The following is a 19,586-nucleotide window of genomic DNA, read 5'->3' on the forward strand; positions in this document are numbered from 1 at the left end:
TTGTGAGGAATATTATTTCTATTCTATGTTAGACTTGGATGGATTTTCATTTATTATTCAGAATAATAAATGTTCAATTCTTAGAGATAACGTTCTTTATGGAAGTGGTATTTTAAACAATGGTCTGTATGTATGTGACGTAGAGCATAATTTACTACAAAATGAACATACTAATAAAAGAAAAAGGGATGATGAAAATCTCACTTTCGTGTGGTACTGCGGACTTGGTCATATTAGTGAAAATAGACTGCGGACATTGCATAAGGAAGAGTTACTTGACCCCTTTGATTTTGAATCATATCCTACATGTGAGTCTTGTCTATTGGGTAAAATGACCAAATCTCCATTTAGTGGACATGGAAAGAGGGCTGCAGATTTGCTAGGATTGGTACACACAGATGTATGTGGACCAATGTCTACGCAAGCCATGGGTGAATTTTCATACTTCATTGCTTTCATAGATGATCGATCTAGTTTTAGATATGTGTATTTGATGAAACACAAGTCTGAAGCCTTTAAAAAGTTCAAAGAATATTAGTATGAAGTGGAGAAATAAACCAAACATAGTATTATAACTCTTCGATCATATCGAGGTGGTGAATACTTGAATGGAGAGTTTCTAGCTTATCTCAAAGAAAATGGTATAGTCTCCCAGTGGACTCCTCCATATACTCCACAGTTGAATGGGGTATCTGAAAGGAGAAATCAAACTTTGTTAGACATGGTTCGGTCCATGATGAGCTATGCGAATCTTCCAGTATTCCTGTAGGGTTATGCATTGGAAACCTCAGCATATATACTGAATAAGGTGCCTTCCAAATATGTTCCTCAAACTCCATATGAGATATGGAAAGAAAGGAAACCGAGTCTTAAACACGTTAAGATTTGGGGATGTCCAGCTTATGTCAAGAAAGTTGACCCATATAAACTGGAATCTCGATCTGTAAAATGTAATTTTGTGGGATATCCTAAAGAGACTTTAGGGTATTACTTTTACACCGATCATCGGGTGTTTGTCTCCAGACATGCTACCTTCTTGGAAAAGCAGTTTATCCTTGAAGGAAACAATGGGAGCAAAATTGAACTTGATGAAGTTCAAGAAGCACAAACTACTACGGATCAAGTGGAAACACCTGTTCAGACTGAACAATCTTCTGTGGAACAACCCATTCATAGGTCAGGGAGAGTGTCTCGCCAACCTGAGAGGTATTATGGCCTTGTCATTGAGAATGACAATGAGTTGTCAATCATTGATGATGACGACCCTGTGACCTGTAATGAGGCTATGAGTAGTGTTGACTCAGAGAAATGACATAGTGCCATGAAATCCGAAATGGAATCTATGTATACCAACTAAGTATGGACTCTAGTTGAGGCGCCTGAAGGTGTTAAGCCTATTGGGTGCAAATGGGTATACAAAAGAAAGATTGGAGCAGATGGGCAGGTGGAGACCTATAAGGCCAGCTCGTGGCAAAATGATTCAGACAAAGGCAAGGGATTGACTTTGATGAAACTTTTTTGCTTGTAGCCCTGTTAAAATCAATTCGGATTTTGCTTGCGATTGCTACTTACTACGACTATGAGATCTAGCAAATGGACGTGAAAACGACCTTCCTCAATGAGAAACTTGAAGAGGAAGTGTATATGACACAGCCAGAGGGTTTTCTTTCCAAGGGAAATGAACACCTAATGTGTAAGCTGCTACGAACCATATATGGTTTAAAGCAAGCTTCTCGTAGATAGAACATCCGTTTTGATGAGATAATCAAAGAGTTTGGTTTTATCAAAAACATTGATGAACCATGTGTCTACAAAAAGGTTAATGGGAGCGCGATAACATTTCTTGTATTGTATTGAAAGAAGAGACGTCAAGAGAGTTGACACACATAACAACGTAGCAGACCCACTCACAAAGCCACTTTCTCAAAGTCACTTTGATCGTCATAAAGACAAGATGGGTATTAGATACCAGAGTGATTGGCTTTAGTACAAGTGGAAGATTGAAAGAGATGTGTCCTAAGTCCAATCATGTATGATGATTTAGGAATAACTTTTATGTAATCTGTTTTGATTTCATTGATATTAATAAAAGACTTGTTTTGGTTTTATTGCGGGCTTTATCTATTTAAGTGTTTAAATAAGATATACCATAGTTTAGAGTAAAGCTTTTTATGGATTATGATGAGATCATAATAATGAGACCTAAAATATGATAACTCTAAACTTAAATATTTCCTGGTCATAGGATTACTAACTGGTAATTAGTAATCCGCAAAGATCGGTACATACTATGCTTGCTTCATTATGAAGGATATTTGTTTTTATAGACATTTGTGTGGTGACACTATAGCTAGTATGTAGGTGCTTATTATAGAATAAGTTCACTGAACATGACTCACACAGCTGAACAACTAATGGAGTTCACTCACGTGTCAGCAGTTGTTCACATAGTGATAGTTGTACAAGTATCCTTAGACTTGAGGTCATCATAGTCATCTTGTGTACACTGAACTATGCTTTGGTTTAATTCTTAGTCTCCAGGGACAATTATAAGGGCTGTACTGGGTATAGGAATTTGTACACGAAGATAGTGTATGATCAATAAAGGATCTACCCCTTCCAGTGAAGGAAGAGAATGTTCAATGCTGATCCACTTATGCTAGTTCAGGAATCTCTGGCCAGAGTGAATGAAATTATAAAGGAGTTTCTAATTTACATTAAATAGAACTAAACATAGTGAATGAGAAAGCAAATGATTAAATAAGATAGGCTTGACACAAGTTCCATGCCTTGTATTTAATCGTGACATTGCAGGGTAGAAGGAATTGATTGTACGGTACCTACTCACTAAATAGGTTCTTGGTATTCTAAGCAGTGAATTCGTATTATCCGGATAGTCCCGATATGCTGAGAAGCCCTCACGATGTAGAATAAATATGATTAATTTATTAATTAATCATATTTAATGAATTAGAGAATTATATAAATAATGATAAAATAGTTTTATTATTATTTATTTCTTCTACCGGCTTAATATTGAACCTATAGGGTCACACCATAAAAGAGAATGATTTAATGGTGGAGGAATTAATTAATAATGGCTGGTAATTATTTATTTGTGAAATAAATAATTAATTAGCAAATTTAATAATTGATTAAATGAGATTTAATTAATTCTTAATATTATTAATTAAGAATTTAATTTTGAAAATTAAATCAGGTGAGAGAATTATTTTTCTAAAGTGTTTAGAAAAGGGATTAATGATTAAAAGGTATTTTAATTATTAGTTTAATCAATTAAAGAGTTAATAATAATAATATTTTATGGAAAATTTTCAGCTGAAAATTTTGCCTATAAATATACTATTATAAACCCTATTTGCCTCAACCCAAATAATTAACCCTAATTTTAAAGTAGAACAAGAGGGAGACAACTAATTCTCTCAACCTCTTCCTCCTCCATCACATTGTACTCTTGGTGGATACCGGTAGAGTGTTTCACACTTGAGGAGCAGCTGCTAGGGATTTCCGTTCATCGTTCTTGGATCACTATTAAAGACCTCAATCTTTCCATTAACGTAAAGCTTCTTAAGGTAAACATACTGAACTACGAATTCAATATTATTTTTCGCATGGATCCTGCGGAGGGTTTCGTTTTTTTTAAGATTTAAATTTACGTTTTCGTTGCGTTTATGTGCTAAAACCCTTCAACCACAAGGTTACATAATGGATAATTCTGCCACTAAGCCATATTTGCAAAATCTCTATCTAGCTTTTCTCTAACCCATGCCGGAGAACCCTTACTCTTTTCCCATGTGAACTCACCACTAGAAAGGCTGATTTCATCCAGACGACAATCAGCTACAACCATACGAAACCCATCCATAAGATTATGTGGATGAGGATTAGGCCCCTTCTTGTCCGTGTCATATAAAAGATCATTAAAATATCCAAAAATGCACTATGGCATATTCACATTTTAAGCCAAGTTCCTTAAGAAATCCCACGCTTCGGTACGCCTCTCTCTTTCAGGATAACCATAGTAACACGTCAGTTACCAACTTGGTATAGTTTGATCCATAATCATGACATTAATATGATTAAGAGACGAGTCCATGACTGTACAAGCCACATAGTTCTTCCACAAAATTGCTAACCCCCTCCTCTCCCTACCTTATCAACTGCATAAAAATTAGGCATCCCTATCTTTACAGAAATACTTGCGATCTCATTGCTAGTTACCAGTGTTTCAGACAAAAAAATAAAGTTGGGTTTACGAGACTTTACAAGGTCTCCAAGAATACGAACTGATCGAGAGTTCCCCAACCCTCGACAGTTCCAAGCTAATTTATAATGATTGGCTAGCTTGTTGAGCAAGCGTAGCCAAAAGAGATTTTGATGAAGTAGCACAATCCTTTCCAGAAAGCGAAACTTCCAAGTTTGAGACGTTACCGTCATGTTTTTCATTCAACTTAATATTGTCATCAGTATCCATAATATTTTGCACATCTGGGTCGCACCTACTTCTTTTCCTTTCCTGCAGAACCAGCCCGTCCTCTTCTTCGTTTACAAGCCCATGACTTCTATTTAAAAGTAGTGCTTGGCCCGATTCTGGGCCCATATCACCACTCAAAATAGTCAACACAACATCTTTATTCACAAAAGATCCCCCCGGCCTAAAATCTCGCCTGCTAACTGAATCCTCACTTGACCCTCCTGAATTATCTCCCGTAAATCTTGGATTATTGTTATCCCGCCCAATCTTCGCCTCCCAATCCTCATCTCCTTCATCCCTCAGCCATTTGCTTTTTGCTTTCCCCGTTGGACGTCTGGGTGGTGCCTTGAGCCAATTTTCCCAGTCCTTACCTCCTTCCTCACTTCTATTATCAATGTTCCTTCTACAGAACCGCTCTGTATGCGATAGCAATCCACACTTGAAACAAAACTATCCTAACATTTCATATTTGCATATCACCATAAACTCTGTTCCATTCTTCCGTGTAATCCTCTTCTTTCTTTTCAATGGTTTCCTCACATCAAGCCTTATTTTCACCCTGATATACTCCTTCCAAATCCCAGAATTATTCTTCGTGTCATGCATTAAAAATTCCCCGAAGAAATTTCCAAGGTGATGACCTACTGCTTCTGACATAAAACCAGTTGGCAAGCCATGTATTTGGATCCATATATCCATAAATATAAGAGACACCTTGACTGGTTCCTCCCCTGGCGGAATACAACTTATAACCAACATAACATTATCGAATGACCACAGACCTCCATTAATCACCCACAACAAATCCTCCTTATGATAAAATTGAAACAAAAATATGCCTGGTTCTAGTTCCTTGATGTTGATTCCCATGGTTGGTTTCCACACATCTGCAAGCTTTGACATCATGGCTTTCGTATTTACGTTTTTCTCAGTCAAGAAACGACCCACCAGACATTTCTCATATCTGTTCACTTCCTCCTCAATACCTTCATCGAACACAAACTCCTCGTTCTCTTATTCTTCGATATTAAGATTAGCCATCTGCTCATCAATATTCTGATAATGTGCCATGACGCTCTCACAGATCTGTTTGACAAAAAGGAGAGAAAACAAAGATCTCATAATTTGGAGAGAAAATTTAGTGTCACTAAGTGTTGGTTTCAATCTAGCTAAATACTTCATTAATAAGTACTACCAGAAGTAAAATAAAGCGAACAAATATATTAGACAAGTACATTCCAAACAATTAACATATATCAATTAAAATTAAAGAAATGCATTATTCTAGTCGTCTTTTAAAGTTAATTATTTTAATTCATAAAACATTAGCTTTTATACAAGAGCCACATTTGTATTGTATAAAAATAATATACAAGATCGTCACAGTGCAATTATATGCTTAGAGCTCTAAATGAGCACGTTTACGTGCAATTCGGTGTTTGACTTGAAAATTTTCGGTTCGAATTTGGTTGGACTTATAATTTAGTCACGTAATTTGAATGTATTTAAATGTTCGGTGTAAAAGTGAGATGAACCGGAATATAATATAGGCTTGAAAATTCGCAAATAATTTTGGTTGTAGTTTTTGTTAACATATTTTTTAATATAATTTATTGAACAAGTCCGCGAACATTGTTAGTAAACAAGCTTGGCAACGTAGTTCGTGTTCCATGTACTTCTAAACAAATTTCATGAACGTGTTCATGACACGATAATAAATTATCGTGTGTATATATATTTGTCTAAGAATTAATTTAGTAGTTTATTTTTTGGCTTAGTGACCTTTTGATCCTAAAAGTATATAGCGTTATACCCATCAGTTTCAAATAATTGAACTCCCCATGGTATGAGGTTTCGTACCCTTTAACTTTTTTACCGCTAACGGTAAAAATTGGCGGGGTAAGAAAGATATTTTAATATGTTTCTTGTCCTCCGTGCCCAACCCATTTGTATACAAATGACTGGGACGGAGGGAGTAAGATTTCTAGGTTCATCATTCATATCTACTTCATTTATGGCATCAAGGTAGAAGGAGTTTGAGGTGACTAATATTTTCCTAGCTAGTAGTTATAAGCTTATACTCTTCACTAGAACAAATAGCCCTTCAATACTTCTTTCCATCTATTTGTTCAATCGATCAGCACGAAACGTTCAAGATCCCATTCTTGCAAGTACTCCTGGCTTGATTATCCTCAAATGAAAGTCGAAAACCTCCTATTTGGTTTCTAACTTTTAATGTTATAAATAAACTATTCCTTCTTCCAATCGTGTTTTATCGGAATATCTTATGCGATACGAGTGATACACGACTGTGCCGGACCCGGATCTGATAATGGTTTGTCATTTCGGCTGCTGAAATTATGTTTAATAACTCAAGAATCATGATGTTAATAACTGGGAAAAAAAAGAACAAGCAAGGACTCTAATATCATCTTGTTTTTTGTTATTGTTCCAAACTTATACAAAAATTATACTTACATATCTATTAGTCCTTAAATTATATTATGATGTAACTTTTCATCCTCAAGACTTCAATGTATAAGAAATGTATCTTTTAACTAATAACGGTACAACTCGGAGGAGGGTAAAATGTTTTTTCGCCCCTCCAATTTATACCGGTAATTGTAAAAAGGATTAAAGGGTACGAAATCTCGTACTCTGAGGGTTAAAAATTACGAGTTCAATTATTGGGACTGATGAGTGTAACATTATATATTTTAGGGTTTTTTTTCATAAATACACAAGTTTTACAAAATTTTTGTAAAAATATTGCAATTTTTAAAATAAATTGCAAAAATACTATTTTTCAAAAAATATTTGCAAAAATGCGGAGATTGCATTTGCAACCACATCTGTAACTGCTAGCAACCATATATGCAACCACGAATGCAAATTTGAAAAAATATGTTGAAAATTATATTTAGTTGCAAAATAAGTTGCTCAAGTGGTTGCAAATGGCGAAAAATGAGTGCACATATGGTGCCAATACTAATATCACAAAAGTAACCATGAAATCAAATAAAAGCAAATCAAATTATACTTAAGTTTGCTACTACTACTCTGCTCCGACCCTATCGGTATCGATTTGAATCTCCATCTCCCTTTGTATCGATGCAATTCGGCTATTAATATCTGAATGCCTCTTTTTATGTTAATTTCAATTCTGTTTTGTCATGCTTATTTGATTTCTATAAAGCTAATTTCGTAGACTAAAAGAACAAATTTAATAGACTAAAAGAACAACAAATGTGCCAAATTAAAAATACAAGAATAACAAAATATCTCACCGGCATTGTATATAACGCCGGAGCCGACGCCGATTGTCTATTCGTTGTCGAAATCGGTGTCGCCGTCGCCGTATGTGGTGAATTGGAAAGGACGAGGTGGATTGAGGCGGCGGAGGGATGTTGTGGTTATGAAGGAAGATGAGAAGGTTGAGGAAGAGGTTGTGGTGGAGTAAGATGAGGTGAGAAAGGATGAGAACGATAAAGAGATTAGAGAGATGATATTTTTGTAATTTAATTGTTTGTAGGTTTAAAAATATAGTAAATTTGTAAAATTTTAAATAAGGTAGTATATTTGCAAATGAATATCCAAAAATTGGTTTATTTGTCAAATTTCCTATATTTTAAAAATCAAAAATTCATTAAGTCTTATTTTTGTGAAATGAAGTAATTCTATTAGGTGAACATTCAGACATTACGACAGATAGCAAATCAGCTTGAGCATCATGCTCAACAAAATGACAATATTATTTTTTTGTTAACGAATCGATATACAAAGAAAAAAAATTAGTTTGATTTTTAGACTAAGTAAAAAATAAATAATTGAAAATTCGGCTCAATTCAACTGGTTTGCGCTCCTGAACAGGTGATACCAACTGCAGGGTCATTACACACGATTTATTTGGCGTGTGTATAAATATCACCATACTTTTCCCTCCTCATTCCCCCATCTTCTTACTCCTAACATCTAATCTATAAAGAAGATAGGAGTACAAGTACGACTCTCTCTCTCTTCACCTTCACTTCTCACATCATCAACATTCGCGCTCTGTTACATACAAATACATTCATTTTAATTCTTTTGTAAATCTTCATCACTTCTTTCATTCAACGTCTCTCTCTCTCTCTCTCTCTCTCTCTCTCTCTCTCTCTCTCTCTCCCTCCCTCCCTCTCTCTCTCCCTCTCTCTCACACACACAACATATAGCAGATTTAGATAAATTGGAAAGCAGAATGAAAATGTTAATGTTTTGTGCAGTACTAGTGCTAATGTGCGCACCGGCGTACGTTTATTCCGATAACAACAGGTTACTCGTGAACATGACTCTAGTTCGAAACGCTTCTCTTCTCGGCGCTTGTACGCTTCAATAATTTCAATTCTGTGTGAGTTTTTATTTACAATAATTTTGTCTACGTGTACACAATACTTATATATGTATCGTTTAGATTGCTTGGATGGGAGTTTACCGGCTTATCACTTGCACAGAGGCTTCGGAGCTGGACTTAACAATTGGCTTTTGCAGTTTGAGGTATGTATGTAATTTTGTAACTAATACGTTTATTTAACTTTTGTGTTTTTTGTCACTTTTCTTATATTCCCCGACCCACTTAATTTTTACAATTTTTTTCTGGCATGCATATTAAAATTGTATAAAGTATAGTTCCGCAATTTTTATATATATTTTTTTATACTAATTTATATATGTTTTTTGAAATTATATTTTATTTGGAAGAAAAAAAGGTTTTAAAAAAATTAGGTAATTATTGGGGAATACGGGACACTCTTTCTTCTTGAGTATGTCAATGTTTTGTTCTTTATCCTTTGCACTATCCCACCTATGTTTCAACTTAAAATAATTCGTTAAATTAAAACATTCTCATTGTTTCCGAGTTTTAAGTCATGTTCGTAAATGTGATCTTTCGGATTTCAAGTCATCTCCGTAAATATAATTGTTTTTTCAAATCATGTTAGCGAATGCCACAACACCATATCTTAACTTGAAACAATTTGGTAAAAATTAGTATAAAAATTTACAATATGATTAAAAAGTCGTATAAAATCATATTAATTCAGTCGTCGTCTTGCCGTTTTAACTTAATATAAATGATTAATATATTGTATATAGTATCTCAGATAAATGAAATGACCCAAAAATGGGACGGATGTACTGCTACAAAGTAGATAATAAAGTGTTGGGGGAGTAATTTGAGGCATCCAATCAAAGAATTGTATTCACATTACCCAATAAAGAAACAAATAATCAAAGAGAAAGAAGATTGTTGTAGTTCATTTATTGTTACATCCTACACAAATGCGTGAACTTAAGAATAATGTACTCCTGTATTAAATATATCCAGTTCTTATTTAATATACAGGGTGGTGGGTGGTGTAATGACCTGAATTCATGTTTGGATAGAGCCAAGACACGCCGTGGATCGACGCGTTACATGAACAAATGGGAAGTTTTCTCAGGCATTCTCAGCAACAATGCTTCTCTGAATCCTGGTAAGCCTCCAGTTTTAGTTTTCTATGCTTAGTTGGAGCCTGGAGGGAAGTGAATATTAATTTCGGAAATGATTACTTTACGAGTTATATTCATTATTTTCTAGTATTTTTTCTCGCAAACTTAAGTTTATAAAGTCATAATTTAAAATGGTTCGAGTTTTTTCTTTGTCGTGTTTAAGTTGCTCTAATGAACTTATAAACTCAATTTGTTTGTCCATTGAGAATTTTTGATTGATACATTATACTAATTACCAGGTTGGTCGTGGAAGAAGTAGAGTGTCAAATTATAAGTTTTGAAGTTGTGGAAGAAATAAAGTGCGAAATTATAAATTTCGAGAAAAGTACAAATTCATGATTAATGATAAATATTTAAAACTTATAAGCCTATTCTAGGATTTGGTATCATATGATATGATATGAAGAAAGGAAATCAGTCAATGTCACTATCATATTTGTCGACCTTTTCACGTGATAAATAATTGAGGTATGTGCAACAAGCAGACAGCTAATTGCTTTTGTGCTTGTGGCTATTTCCTTCCAGCTAGCTTTCACTACCCGTGCTAGCCCAGTCCCTTGAAGCTTTTTCTCTTCTTTGCCATTGCCAGCCCAATCTTTCAGTACAAGACTGTTAAATGCCAAAACTATCCATGTTCTATTTGTGCTCGTCACCTAAACTAGAGAGTAGTTACAAGTTTTAAAAGTCATTCCTCAAGTCATAGTCCCACCATCACCTCTTTTGTCATTTTAATAATCATGCCCCTTCTAACTTTTTTAATCTTTTGTTGTTGTCTGTGGTGTGCATGGGGCACCGACATCACTCCATCAACATTATTACAAAAATTATATGTTAATGAAGACACCACATGTGTACAAGATTAGACTCACCTACTGGGGCAGGTGGCTTAACGCATTGATCAAATAATCCATTACACCCTGGCTTGCTCATGTTAACACTGAATTAGTGCCATCTGTGGTGAAACCGGAACAATTTAGACATGGATCTAAAAACAAAAATTTATAAAATTAATATTTATCTTTTATATTTTTGTTCTTGGGAGGGCTAATTTTTTGGTATTTTAAGTACTTTTATGTAATTTTCTGTTGGAGGTTTTGGTCAGTATTCAGAACTACGTAGTCAGCCCCGGTATTTTTCCCCGTGATAAGAATGTCTATATGCAATGCAACGATGCTATCCATTAGGGGATTAATTTTGTTCTGTATGAATAATCTTACACTAAGTAGTTCAAATAATCTTGTTTACTTGCATAAAATTAAACTTTATAATGATAATGTTAGTAACAAAATAAACTAAAGAATGTGTGTTATTGGCAGATTTTTACAATTGGAACCGTGTGAAGATTAGATACTGTGATGGAGCTTCGTTTGCGGGGGATGCCAAATTTGACAATGGGGTATGTGATCTGTGGACATGCTCTATTAATTTAGTCCTCACATTTGGTTTGAAGTTCATGACTTGGTATTCTGGGATAGTGTTACCAGGGCTAAGTAGCTATTAAAAAGTAGTTTAAATAGATATTCATTTGCTGCTGATTTGAAATTAACCTTAGCTTCAAAAAACTTCTGAAACTATATATCATCACTTTCTTCTCCCTGAAAAGAAAACCAAGATAATAATGACAATGAAACATTTAATTATCTCTCCAGAGGATTTTCTTCTTCTACGAAGGCCAGAATTTTCAGTCTGAGAAATGCAAAGTGTCTCTAATACTCCTTCAAAATGCATATAATTTAGTTGAACCTACTAATGTAATTAAAACAAGATAGAAGTCTTTGTTAGGCCTTCCTTGTTTATATATTTAGGAAGTTGTAGTTTTCATGATGCTTACTAACAATGTTTTGATTTTTCATGTTCCTTGTTTGAATTGGAAACAGACATCATTACTTTATTTTAGAGGGCAAAGGATCTGGAAATCTGTTGTTCTAGATCTTCTTCCCAAAGGTCTACGTCATGCAAAAAAGGTGTAGTCCTCTGCTTAAGGTGATATATTCATTTCTTATGGTACTCTTCTATTCATGGATTTTACCAAATAGTAATAATGTAATATTAATTTTGTAAGAAGCTATTGCATTGAAATCAAATGCTTTGCACCAACTGGTCATTTCATCAAGGGAACTAAAGGCAATATAATTAAAATGAATTGAAAATATGAAGACTCGGAGATTCACTAGATCAGATATGTACAATTTCAGATATGTACACTCTTATTTAGTAAATTTGATTCGTCTTGTTCAGGCTTTACTTTCCGGGTGCTCTGCAGGGGGTTTGGCAGTCTTTTTACACTGTGATAACTTCACCAGTTATCTGCCAAATAATGCAAGTATCAAATGCTTAAGTGATGCCGGATTCTTCTTGGATGTGTACGTTACTCATATCTTAAGTAGAATTGTCACAACTTCCTACATTGTCTTTATTTTCTGGGTTCCCCTGTGCAGGAGGGACATAATGTTGAACCATACTTCAAGAACTTTTTATGAAGACCTAATTTCCCTACAGGTACACCATTCGTCAGAAAAGAATTTTGGACATATTTGATTTTTTAGTTATTAATATATCATCTTTATACAGCCACTTTTTTTACAAGTAAATGGTTAAAATTGTATGGAAAGATGGGATATTAATTTAAATCATAACTTAGGTTATCATTATTTCTTTGTAGTTTAAGGAACTAGAAATTGTAAAGATTGACGTTAGTTCACGTACTCCTCATGAGCAAATATAGGAATATCTTATTCGATCTGTGATTGCTGCAGGGAGTAGAACAAAACCTGGATAAAAACTGCACAATGTCTCTCTACTATCCGACTCAAGTATGAAAAGTCGAAGATACTTCCTTTAGTTTAAGATTTACTAAGCTTTTAACTAATAACAGGAAGTTCTCTTGCAGTGTTTCTTCCCGCAGCATGCAATGAGATACATTAGGACACCTTTATTTGTTCTAAATTCAGCATATGATGTGTACCAAGTAAGACATATTCTCCATATTCTTCGTGTCAATTCCTAAGAGTCTGTTACCTATATATTCTCTTGTTAATTTTGGGAAAATGATAGGAAGTGAAAACAATCTTTTCTGTCCACAGTTTCATCATGCATTTGTGCCACCTTCTGCCGATCCACATGGGCATTGGAATCACTGCAAGCTTAATCCAGCAGCATGTAGTCCCGCACAGATAGATACTCTACAAGGTCGGTCTTCTGGAACTTATGTCTTTTCATAATATAATGATTTTATCAACATTGATTTACCCATCACATGATTAGAAATTTAAATTGACAGTTCGGTTGTTCAGGACTTAGGAAAGAAATGCTGGCAGCTTTGTATTTTTTCTATGAATACTCAAGAAGGGGAGGGATGTTTATAAATTCCTGTTTTACTCACTGCCAAAGTGAATCACAAGATACTTGGTATGCAGCTGACTCACCAAGAGTGCACAATAAGGTACACAATCTAAATCATCCCATGCAGCATAATAAGGTAATTGCAGTCATTACTATTCATTTTCTTTGACTGCCTTAATACCATGCTAAACTAACTCTAAAAGAAAATAGAGTCGGACCATTATGGTAATTTGACTTGTTACCTTTTTGAAGCAAAGCAAATTCGTGTGGTCTGGTAAGGCTTGAGCCAATCTTGTTGCTAGTTTAGCATATCAAGAAAGGATAGATGTTCAAGTTTGTAATCTATCATTCAATCTTTATTTTACAATTTGAATTTTCTGTAAGGGGTTGCGTTACCTTGTGAAAAACTGAGCAGTACAAGGAAAATGATTCAGTTTTCAGGAAAAAAAAGAAATGTAGCATGTCGTGTATTGTGCTAATGATCAAATTTATTAATGAACTAAAATCCATCATTCACTTTTATACTTGCGCAATCTATTAGTTGCAACTTTTTAGGAGCATGCCAGTCTGAGATTTATTTGTTCAGTGGCGATGGAGTTGTAGAGTCAAACACCACATGTTATAAGTTACTACATTAAATAGAAGAATCGAACCTATATTTAACATCCAAACACTGTGCTTTGGTGATATCTCATCGAAGATTTCTGGTTTTCTGCTACTATCATTAACCAGAATTTCTTGCAGACAATTGCAGATGCTGTCGGTGATTGGTATTTTGGGAGAAGGGTCACCAAGGAGATCGACTGTGCTTATCCTTGTGACAGTACTTGCCACAACCTAATAGGCTAATACTAAGGCGTCTCATACAATCAGATCTTCATTATTCAACAATGCAGTCATAGCACAAATGACGTTATACTACATTGAGTCATAGCACAAATGCGATCATACTAATCAAGTTAACTAAATCTTTCATGTGCAGATTTTGCTACTCTAATCAAGGTTTCAAAAGGTCCGATGGTTATATTACTAATTTCATTAGTTATATTCTCGTTGGTTTATTTATTGTGTAGAAAGTATTGGTTCAAATTTAGGATCTTATGTTAGTCATTTTAGCATACATACATGTTTATAGAAATCGTTGATAGCATTTGTACACTTTGATAAATCAAAAAAGCTAAATATTCATTTCATCCCGTGTTTTTATTCTCTTGAGATTAAGGTGAGTTTAGGGGTGATCGTGTTGCGGGCCGTACGGTTTTTTTACCGAAATCGCTAACCAAACCGCTTATGCGGTTTTCTTCAATTATAAAACCGCAACTGTACCACGAAATTTTAAAACTGCATAAATCGCATCACGAAAATGTGATGCGGTGTGGTGCGGTTTATCGCGATTTACACCTTCGATTAATTATTTAAATTTGTACATAAATCCAAATTTAAATTATCGTGGAAAAATTAAAATAAATAACAAAATTTAAATTTAACTGGTCTTTTAAAATTTATCACTGAGGGGCACACATTCTTAATTAAAGTACATATGAAAATTTAACTTTTTGAGACACCATTATAATGAAAAAAATATCTATAAAAAAAGTAGCACGCTACCGGGAGATAGCATGCATCTTCTGTTTCTCAATATTTATCTGATTATCTCTGCATCTGGACTTAAAATTTAAATCACTTATCTTTGTTCACGTGGTTTGCAGGTTATTCCGTGAGCCTGTAGAGTTTACCCGGTGCGCACCCGAAGGGTAGCGGCTGCGGGTTTTACCCAGTACGCATCCAAAGGGTAGCGGCTGCGGGTTAACTACGATAAAAAAAGAAAGGAGTTGCAGATTAACCAAAACTTTCATAAATATTCATTAATATATATATATATATATATATATTTATTAATTATTGCGATGCGATTTGAACTGCATTTCAGAATATTAAAACTGCAACTCGCACCGCGCGGTTTGTCAAAATTTCAAACCGCAACCACACCACGGAAATCAGAAACCACATTTTGCGGTGCAGATTGGTACGGTGCGAGCAGTTTTTCCGATTTTCCGCTCACCCCCTGCTAAGGGCTATTTTTTATACTTCGGTAATTTAGGATACGAGTAATGTGGCTACCAACAATTATTAGAATGGGTCGCAAGCGTCAAGTCTATATTTTAAGGACCCAGATTTAAGATTTTTTTATTGTGTTCCGCATATATTTATAGGAGAAAGGGTTTTCTCCTTTTCGCGGAAAATATCCGAGAAAAGTAGAAAATTCTTTCCGCTATAAATATCTGCGGAACACAAAAAAAAAGAAACTTAAATTTGGGCCCTAAAAATATAGATATAAGGGTTTTGGAACGGTATGTTAGATAAGTCTTATGCGGTAACGTATTGTCGGGATTAAGACCCTTAAGACCCTTATTAGAAACACTATAAATGTTACTATTACAAATAATATATTGTTAACAACAAGAATAGGGGAATATAAGTTTTACATGTTCGTATATTCGGAAATAATGTTTACTTTCATCTACTGATGCAAAAGATGATCAAAACGCCCACACAATTACTAGAAACACACATAAGCAAGCAAATGAAATTGTCTTATAGCACCAAAACAATTCAAGGTCTAAGATACATTTGCTTTAAATTGTCAACCTTACCTGAAAAAACATGCGATTGAAAATCAATCTGTTAACCTAATATAAAGGCTGAACTACTAGGGGCATTCCCTTGGCAGGCTTGAGAGACAACATGATAGCAGGGGAATGGCTGTAGTATGGTGAAAGCGAGAACGAAAACCTCGACAAAATTAAGGTCAACACAATCTTGTACTCCATAATTGCTAGGTTTTTACCGATGCACATTCGCCCTCCAAAACCAAAGGGGACATACCCCATCTTGTGTTCGCATCCTCCATATATGTTATCAGCCTCAAATCTCTCAGGTCTAAATTGGTACACCGTGTCGCCCCAAAACTCACGATCATGCATAATTGCCATCACATCAATCACGATATTCGTGTCTTTAGGGATGATCACCTCCTTAACTTGAATGTCATATCTTGCTTGTCTTTGTAGGTGAGGCGCAGGTGGATATAATCTTAAAGCTTCATTCATTACCCATCCCATCTGCAACAAAATTGAAAAAAATGCAGATCAAATTAGAAATAATTACTAAACAAAATGTAGTAAGATATGATAAAATCATTTATGTACCTTCTTAAGTCCAGCAAGCATATTGGCATCTACAACTTGATCTCCTACAACTAGTTTGATCTCTTCTCGGAGTTGATTTTGCCATTCGGGATGCACGGACAAGAGAAACAGAGTCCATGTTAGTGCCAAAGTAACAGTGTCATGGCCTCCAAAGAAAAAAGTTTTGCACTCATCCACTATTTCTTTAGTTGTTAATGACTTGGCACTTTCATAATCAGCCAGCATCATGCCCAATAGATTCTTCTCACGGTCGGCTGCAACACTAGAGCCATCTCCATCTTTCTTTGATTTAATTTTGTCGTTTATAAGCGTCAAAAGAAGAGCATCAATTTCATCACCTAGTCTCTTTGCTTCACGGTTTTTCTTGAGGCACAAAAACTTGCTATATGGTACTCCAACATAACGGTTGGAATTGAACAGAGTTTGTTTCAGAACTCCGAGTTTCTCAAGAACCTTTCTACCTGTCTCGTTGGTCATGCCAAAGCTTGCTTTGGCTACAATTTCCCCGGTTGTGGTGGTTATTTCTTTTTCAAAATCGATTTCTTGCTGGCCGGAGTTGATAATGGAGGTCCATCTATCTATCATATCATTTGTTGATGCTACCATTAAGCTTGCCAAGTCCTACATGTTTCAGGTTTGTTCAACTTAATTATACCATTCCCACATATATAAAGCATCAGAATGTGTTACCACCACAAAGTCTGCAACTAAAGAGCATCTCTGGTAGTAGCATTGGCACATAATTTGTGACATATCATTTACAGCCATGTTAAGTTTGGCAATTTATTTTTATGAAAAATACGGATCTTATTAATTTTTGTTGCCCTCATATACAGTTACACCCCTCTCCCTCTCCAGGCATCTTCATTAGCAGTACTTGTACACTATAAAATAAATATTGGAAAATGCTGTAGACCCCTTGTCTCATATAGCTAGCCGGTAACTTTCCCAATAATAATAATATCCGCTCACAAATCAAAACCTGTGATGACCATATCGTTTGATACAAATTTTGAAAAATATTTTTGGGTACCTCTTACTGGTCATAAATAATACTCCCTCCATCTCAAATTAATCTAAGGTGACTTGACCGCATATCTCTGTTAATTATTTTTTATTTTTTTGTGAATAAAAATTTAAATTTTTTATTTTTATTCATAAAAAAACTTAAAAATAAATGTATACGGTCAAGACAACTTAAAATACACGTAAAAGTCAAACTGGACAATTAATTTGGGATGATGAGAGTACTTTCGAGGTCCTAGTCTAGTCTAGTCCAGTGACTAAGTCGTCTCTTAGAATATCTTTAGTGGGAGATCCCATTTCCCATTAATTGGTCCCACTAACTTGCCAAATAAGTATCTTTAGTGGATTTAGGCTTCAAACTTAATAAAATCATCCGACGCACAAACTATTATACAAGATCATGTGGCCCTATTTGGTATATCATAAAAAATGAAAAGACAACAGGTTCTGAATTAAATATTGATATAAAATGACAATTTACTGGGTTCGGCCATTTTGTTGGGATTTCCCACTTTTTTCTTTATTCATTCAATGGTAAAATCCATTTTAAATATTGTCGAAGTCCACTTTACTAGTCCCAAGATATCAAGTGACCCTCCGTTGAGGGTGCTCTTAAAATTGGCCTCTGGCTCATTTTGTAAAAATATATGTCAATAATTAGTTATACTGCAAATCAGTCAAGAGGCCCATTTTGTAAAAATATATGTCAATAATTAGTTATACTGCAAATCAGTCAAACACAGGTAATAACAGATAAATGAATATATATACTGCAGATACTCGTTCTCACTTTTAGTAATCTAAGAAAATATAATATTTACCAATCTGGCACTAATATATTATTACCACAATACCACGTAAATATTACCATTACTTTTTCATTATTTACATTACTTTAAAAGATAAAATAAAAATATCTTTTAAAAAGGAATAATATATTCCGAAAATTATACCTTAAGGTTGGTCGGAAAGAAAGCTGGCGTGAGAACATTCCGATGACGAACCCAATCCTCACCTTCAGCCATAACTAAGCCACTCCCAAACATGGGTTTCCTATCATTTCTGAAAAGATTTGATTTTCCCCAGCTCTTCCCCGGAACAGCTGCAGACATTTGCTTCAGAAACTCCGCATCCGAAACATACAAAAATGGTTCTGTTCCTAGCCAATGTATAAACACCTTTCCTGCCCAAACATACATAAAAATATTTAATCACAAAAACGTGCAAAAATGATCAAAATCATCATAAATAAAAATAGTGTGACAGAAGAATTAACCAGGATTTCGAAACAGTCGAGACTTACCGTAAGATTTTTGCCATAAAGCATAGTAAGGAAAGACTCTCGAATGAACATCATGTGTGATTACGTTGGTAGTTGAAAGAGATTGTTTATTTGTTTTTATTGCTGCTACCATATCATTAATGTTTCCTAGAGGAAAACTAGGAGAAGGCCCAGTGAGTCCAAATCTTTTAAGCTTTTGGTATGCCATGTTTGGCCATATCCAAAAACTTAAAATTATTTCACACAGCACCAACAAAAGCAACACAGCCAGGGCTAATCCAACATCTTTGAGGATCCAAGTCAATCCCATCGCTTTCGAGTAATTATCTAACTTTTTTCTTTCTCCAATAAGTTTGTAGCTATATAATATTTTTGTTGAAGGCCGGGGAAGTAGATACCAGTGAAATGTAAACATGGGGCTTTAAAAAGTTCGTTTTTCAGAAATGGAGCGGGTCAGATTTGTTATAAATTGTCCAGGCTTTCCCTAAAATATGAAGATGTTTTAGGCTCGCGGGTCGGATCAAATCACCCAACTGGACTTTTATTTGTTTTTTTAATTTATATATTAATATCATAGTTAATTATAAGAAAAATGTATCTAAAGTTAATTATAGAAAAATTATATAAAATTATCTAAAGTGATTGAGATTATGTATATAGAAGTTAAATAATATTTTTTAATAATAAAATTCACCCCATGTATTTA

General features: G+C 34.7%; 2 protein-coding genes across 4 annotated transcripts; one reads left to right on the forward strand and one right to left on the reverse strand.

The window, feature by feature from the left end:
* The first annotated feature begins 8,420 nt into the window (after positions 1–8,420).
* LOC141688925 (pectin acetylesterase 9) lies at positions 8,421–14,556 on the forward strand. Of its 3 annotated transcripts, XM_074493071.1 has the most exons (13): positions 8,446–8,495; positions 8,758–8,856; positions 8,946–9,028; positions 9,876–10,005; positions 11,338–11,417; positions 11,899–11,985; positions 12,260–12,384; positions 12,460–12,520; positions 12,778–12,834; positions 12,912–12,989; positions 13,105–13,210; positions 13,315–13,463; positions 14,108–14,556. In XM_074493071.1, exons 2-13 carry the CDS (start codon positions 8,769–8,771, stop codon positions 14,210–14,212), a joined length of 1,149 nt encoding a protein of 382 aa, XP_074349172.1. In that variant the 5' UTR covers positions 8,446–8,495; positions 8,758–8,768; the 3' UTR covers positions 14,213–14,556. The 3 variants fall into 3 exon arrangements, with proteins under 3 accessions (XP_074349173.1, XP_074349171.1, XP_074349172.1); XM_074493070.1 differs by having other exon boundaries at positions 8,428–8,856; XM_074493072.1 differs by lacking the exon at positions 14,108–14,556 and having other exon boundaries at positions 8,421–8,856; positions 13,302–13,457.
* Positions 14,557–15,847: 1,291 nt separating this feature from the next.
* LOC141692894 (cytokinin hydroxylase-like) lies at positions 15,848–19,326 on the reverse strand. The gene is made up of 4 exons (XM_074497848.1): positions 18,902–19,326; positions 18,552–18,781; positions 16,573–17,193; positions 15,848–16,485 (listed from the first exon to the last, which is right to left on the reverse strand). Exons 1-4 carry the CDS (start codon positions 19,293–19,295, stop codon positions 16,054–16,056), a joined length of 1,677 nt encoding a protein of 558 aa, XP_074353949.1. The 5' UTR covers positions 19,296–19,326; the 3' UTR covers positions 15,848–16,053.
* Between the last annotated feature and the right edge of the window lie 260 nt (positions 19,327–19,586).

This window comes from Apium graveolens, chromosome 10, assembly GCF_009905375.1.
Source record: "Apium graveolens cultivar Ventura chromosome 10, ASM990537v1, whole genome shotgun sequence".
Lineage (NCBI taxonomy): Eukaryota > Viridiplantae > Streptophyta > Magnoliopsida > Apiales > Apiaceae > Apium > Apium graveolens.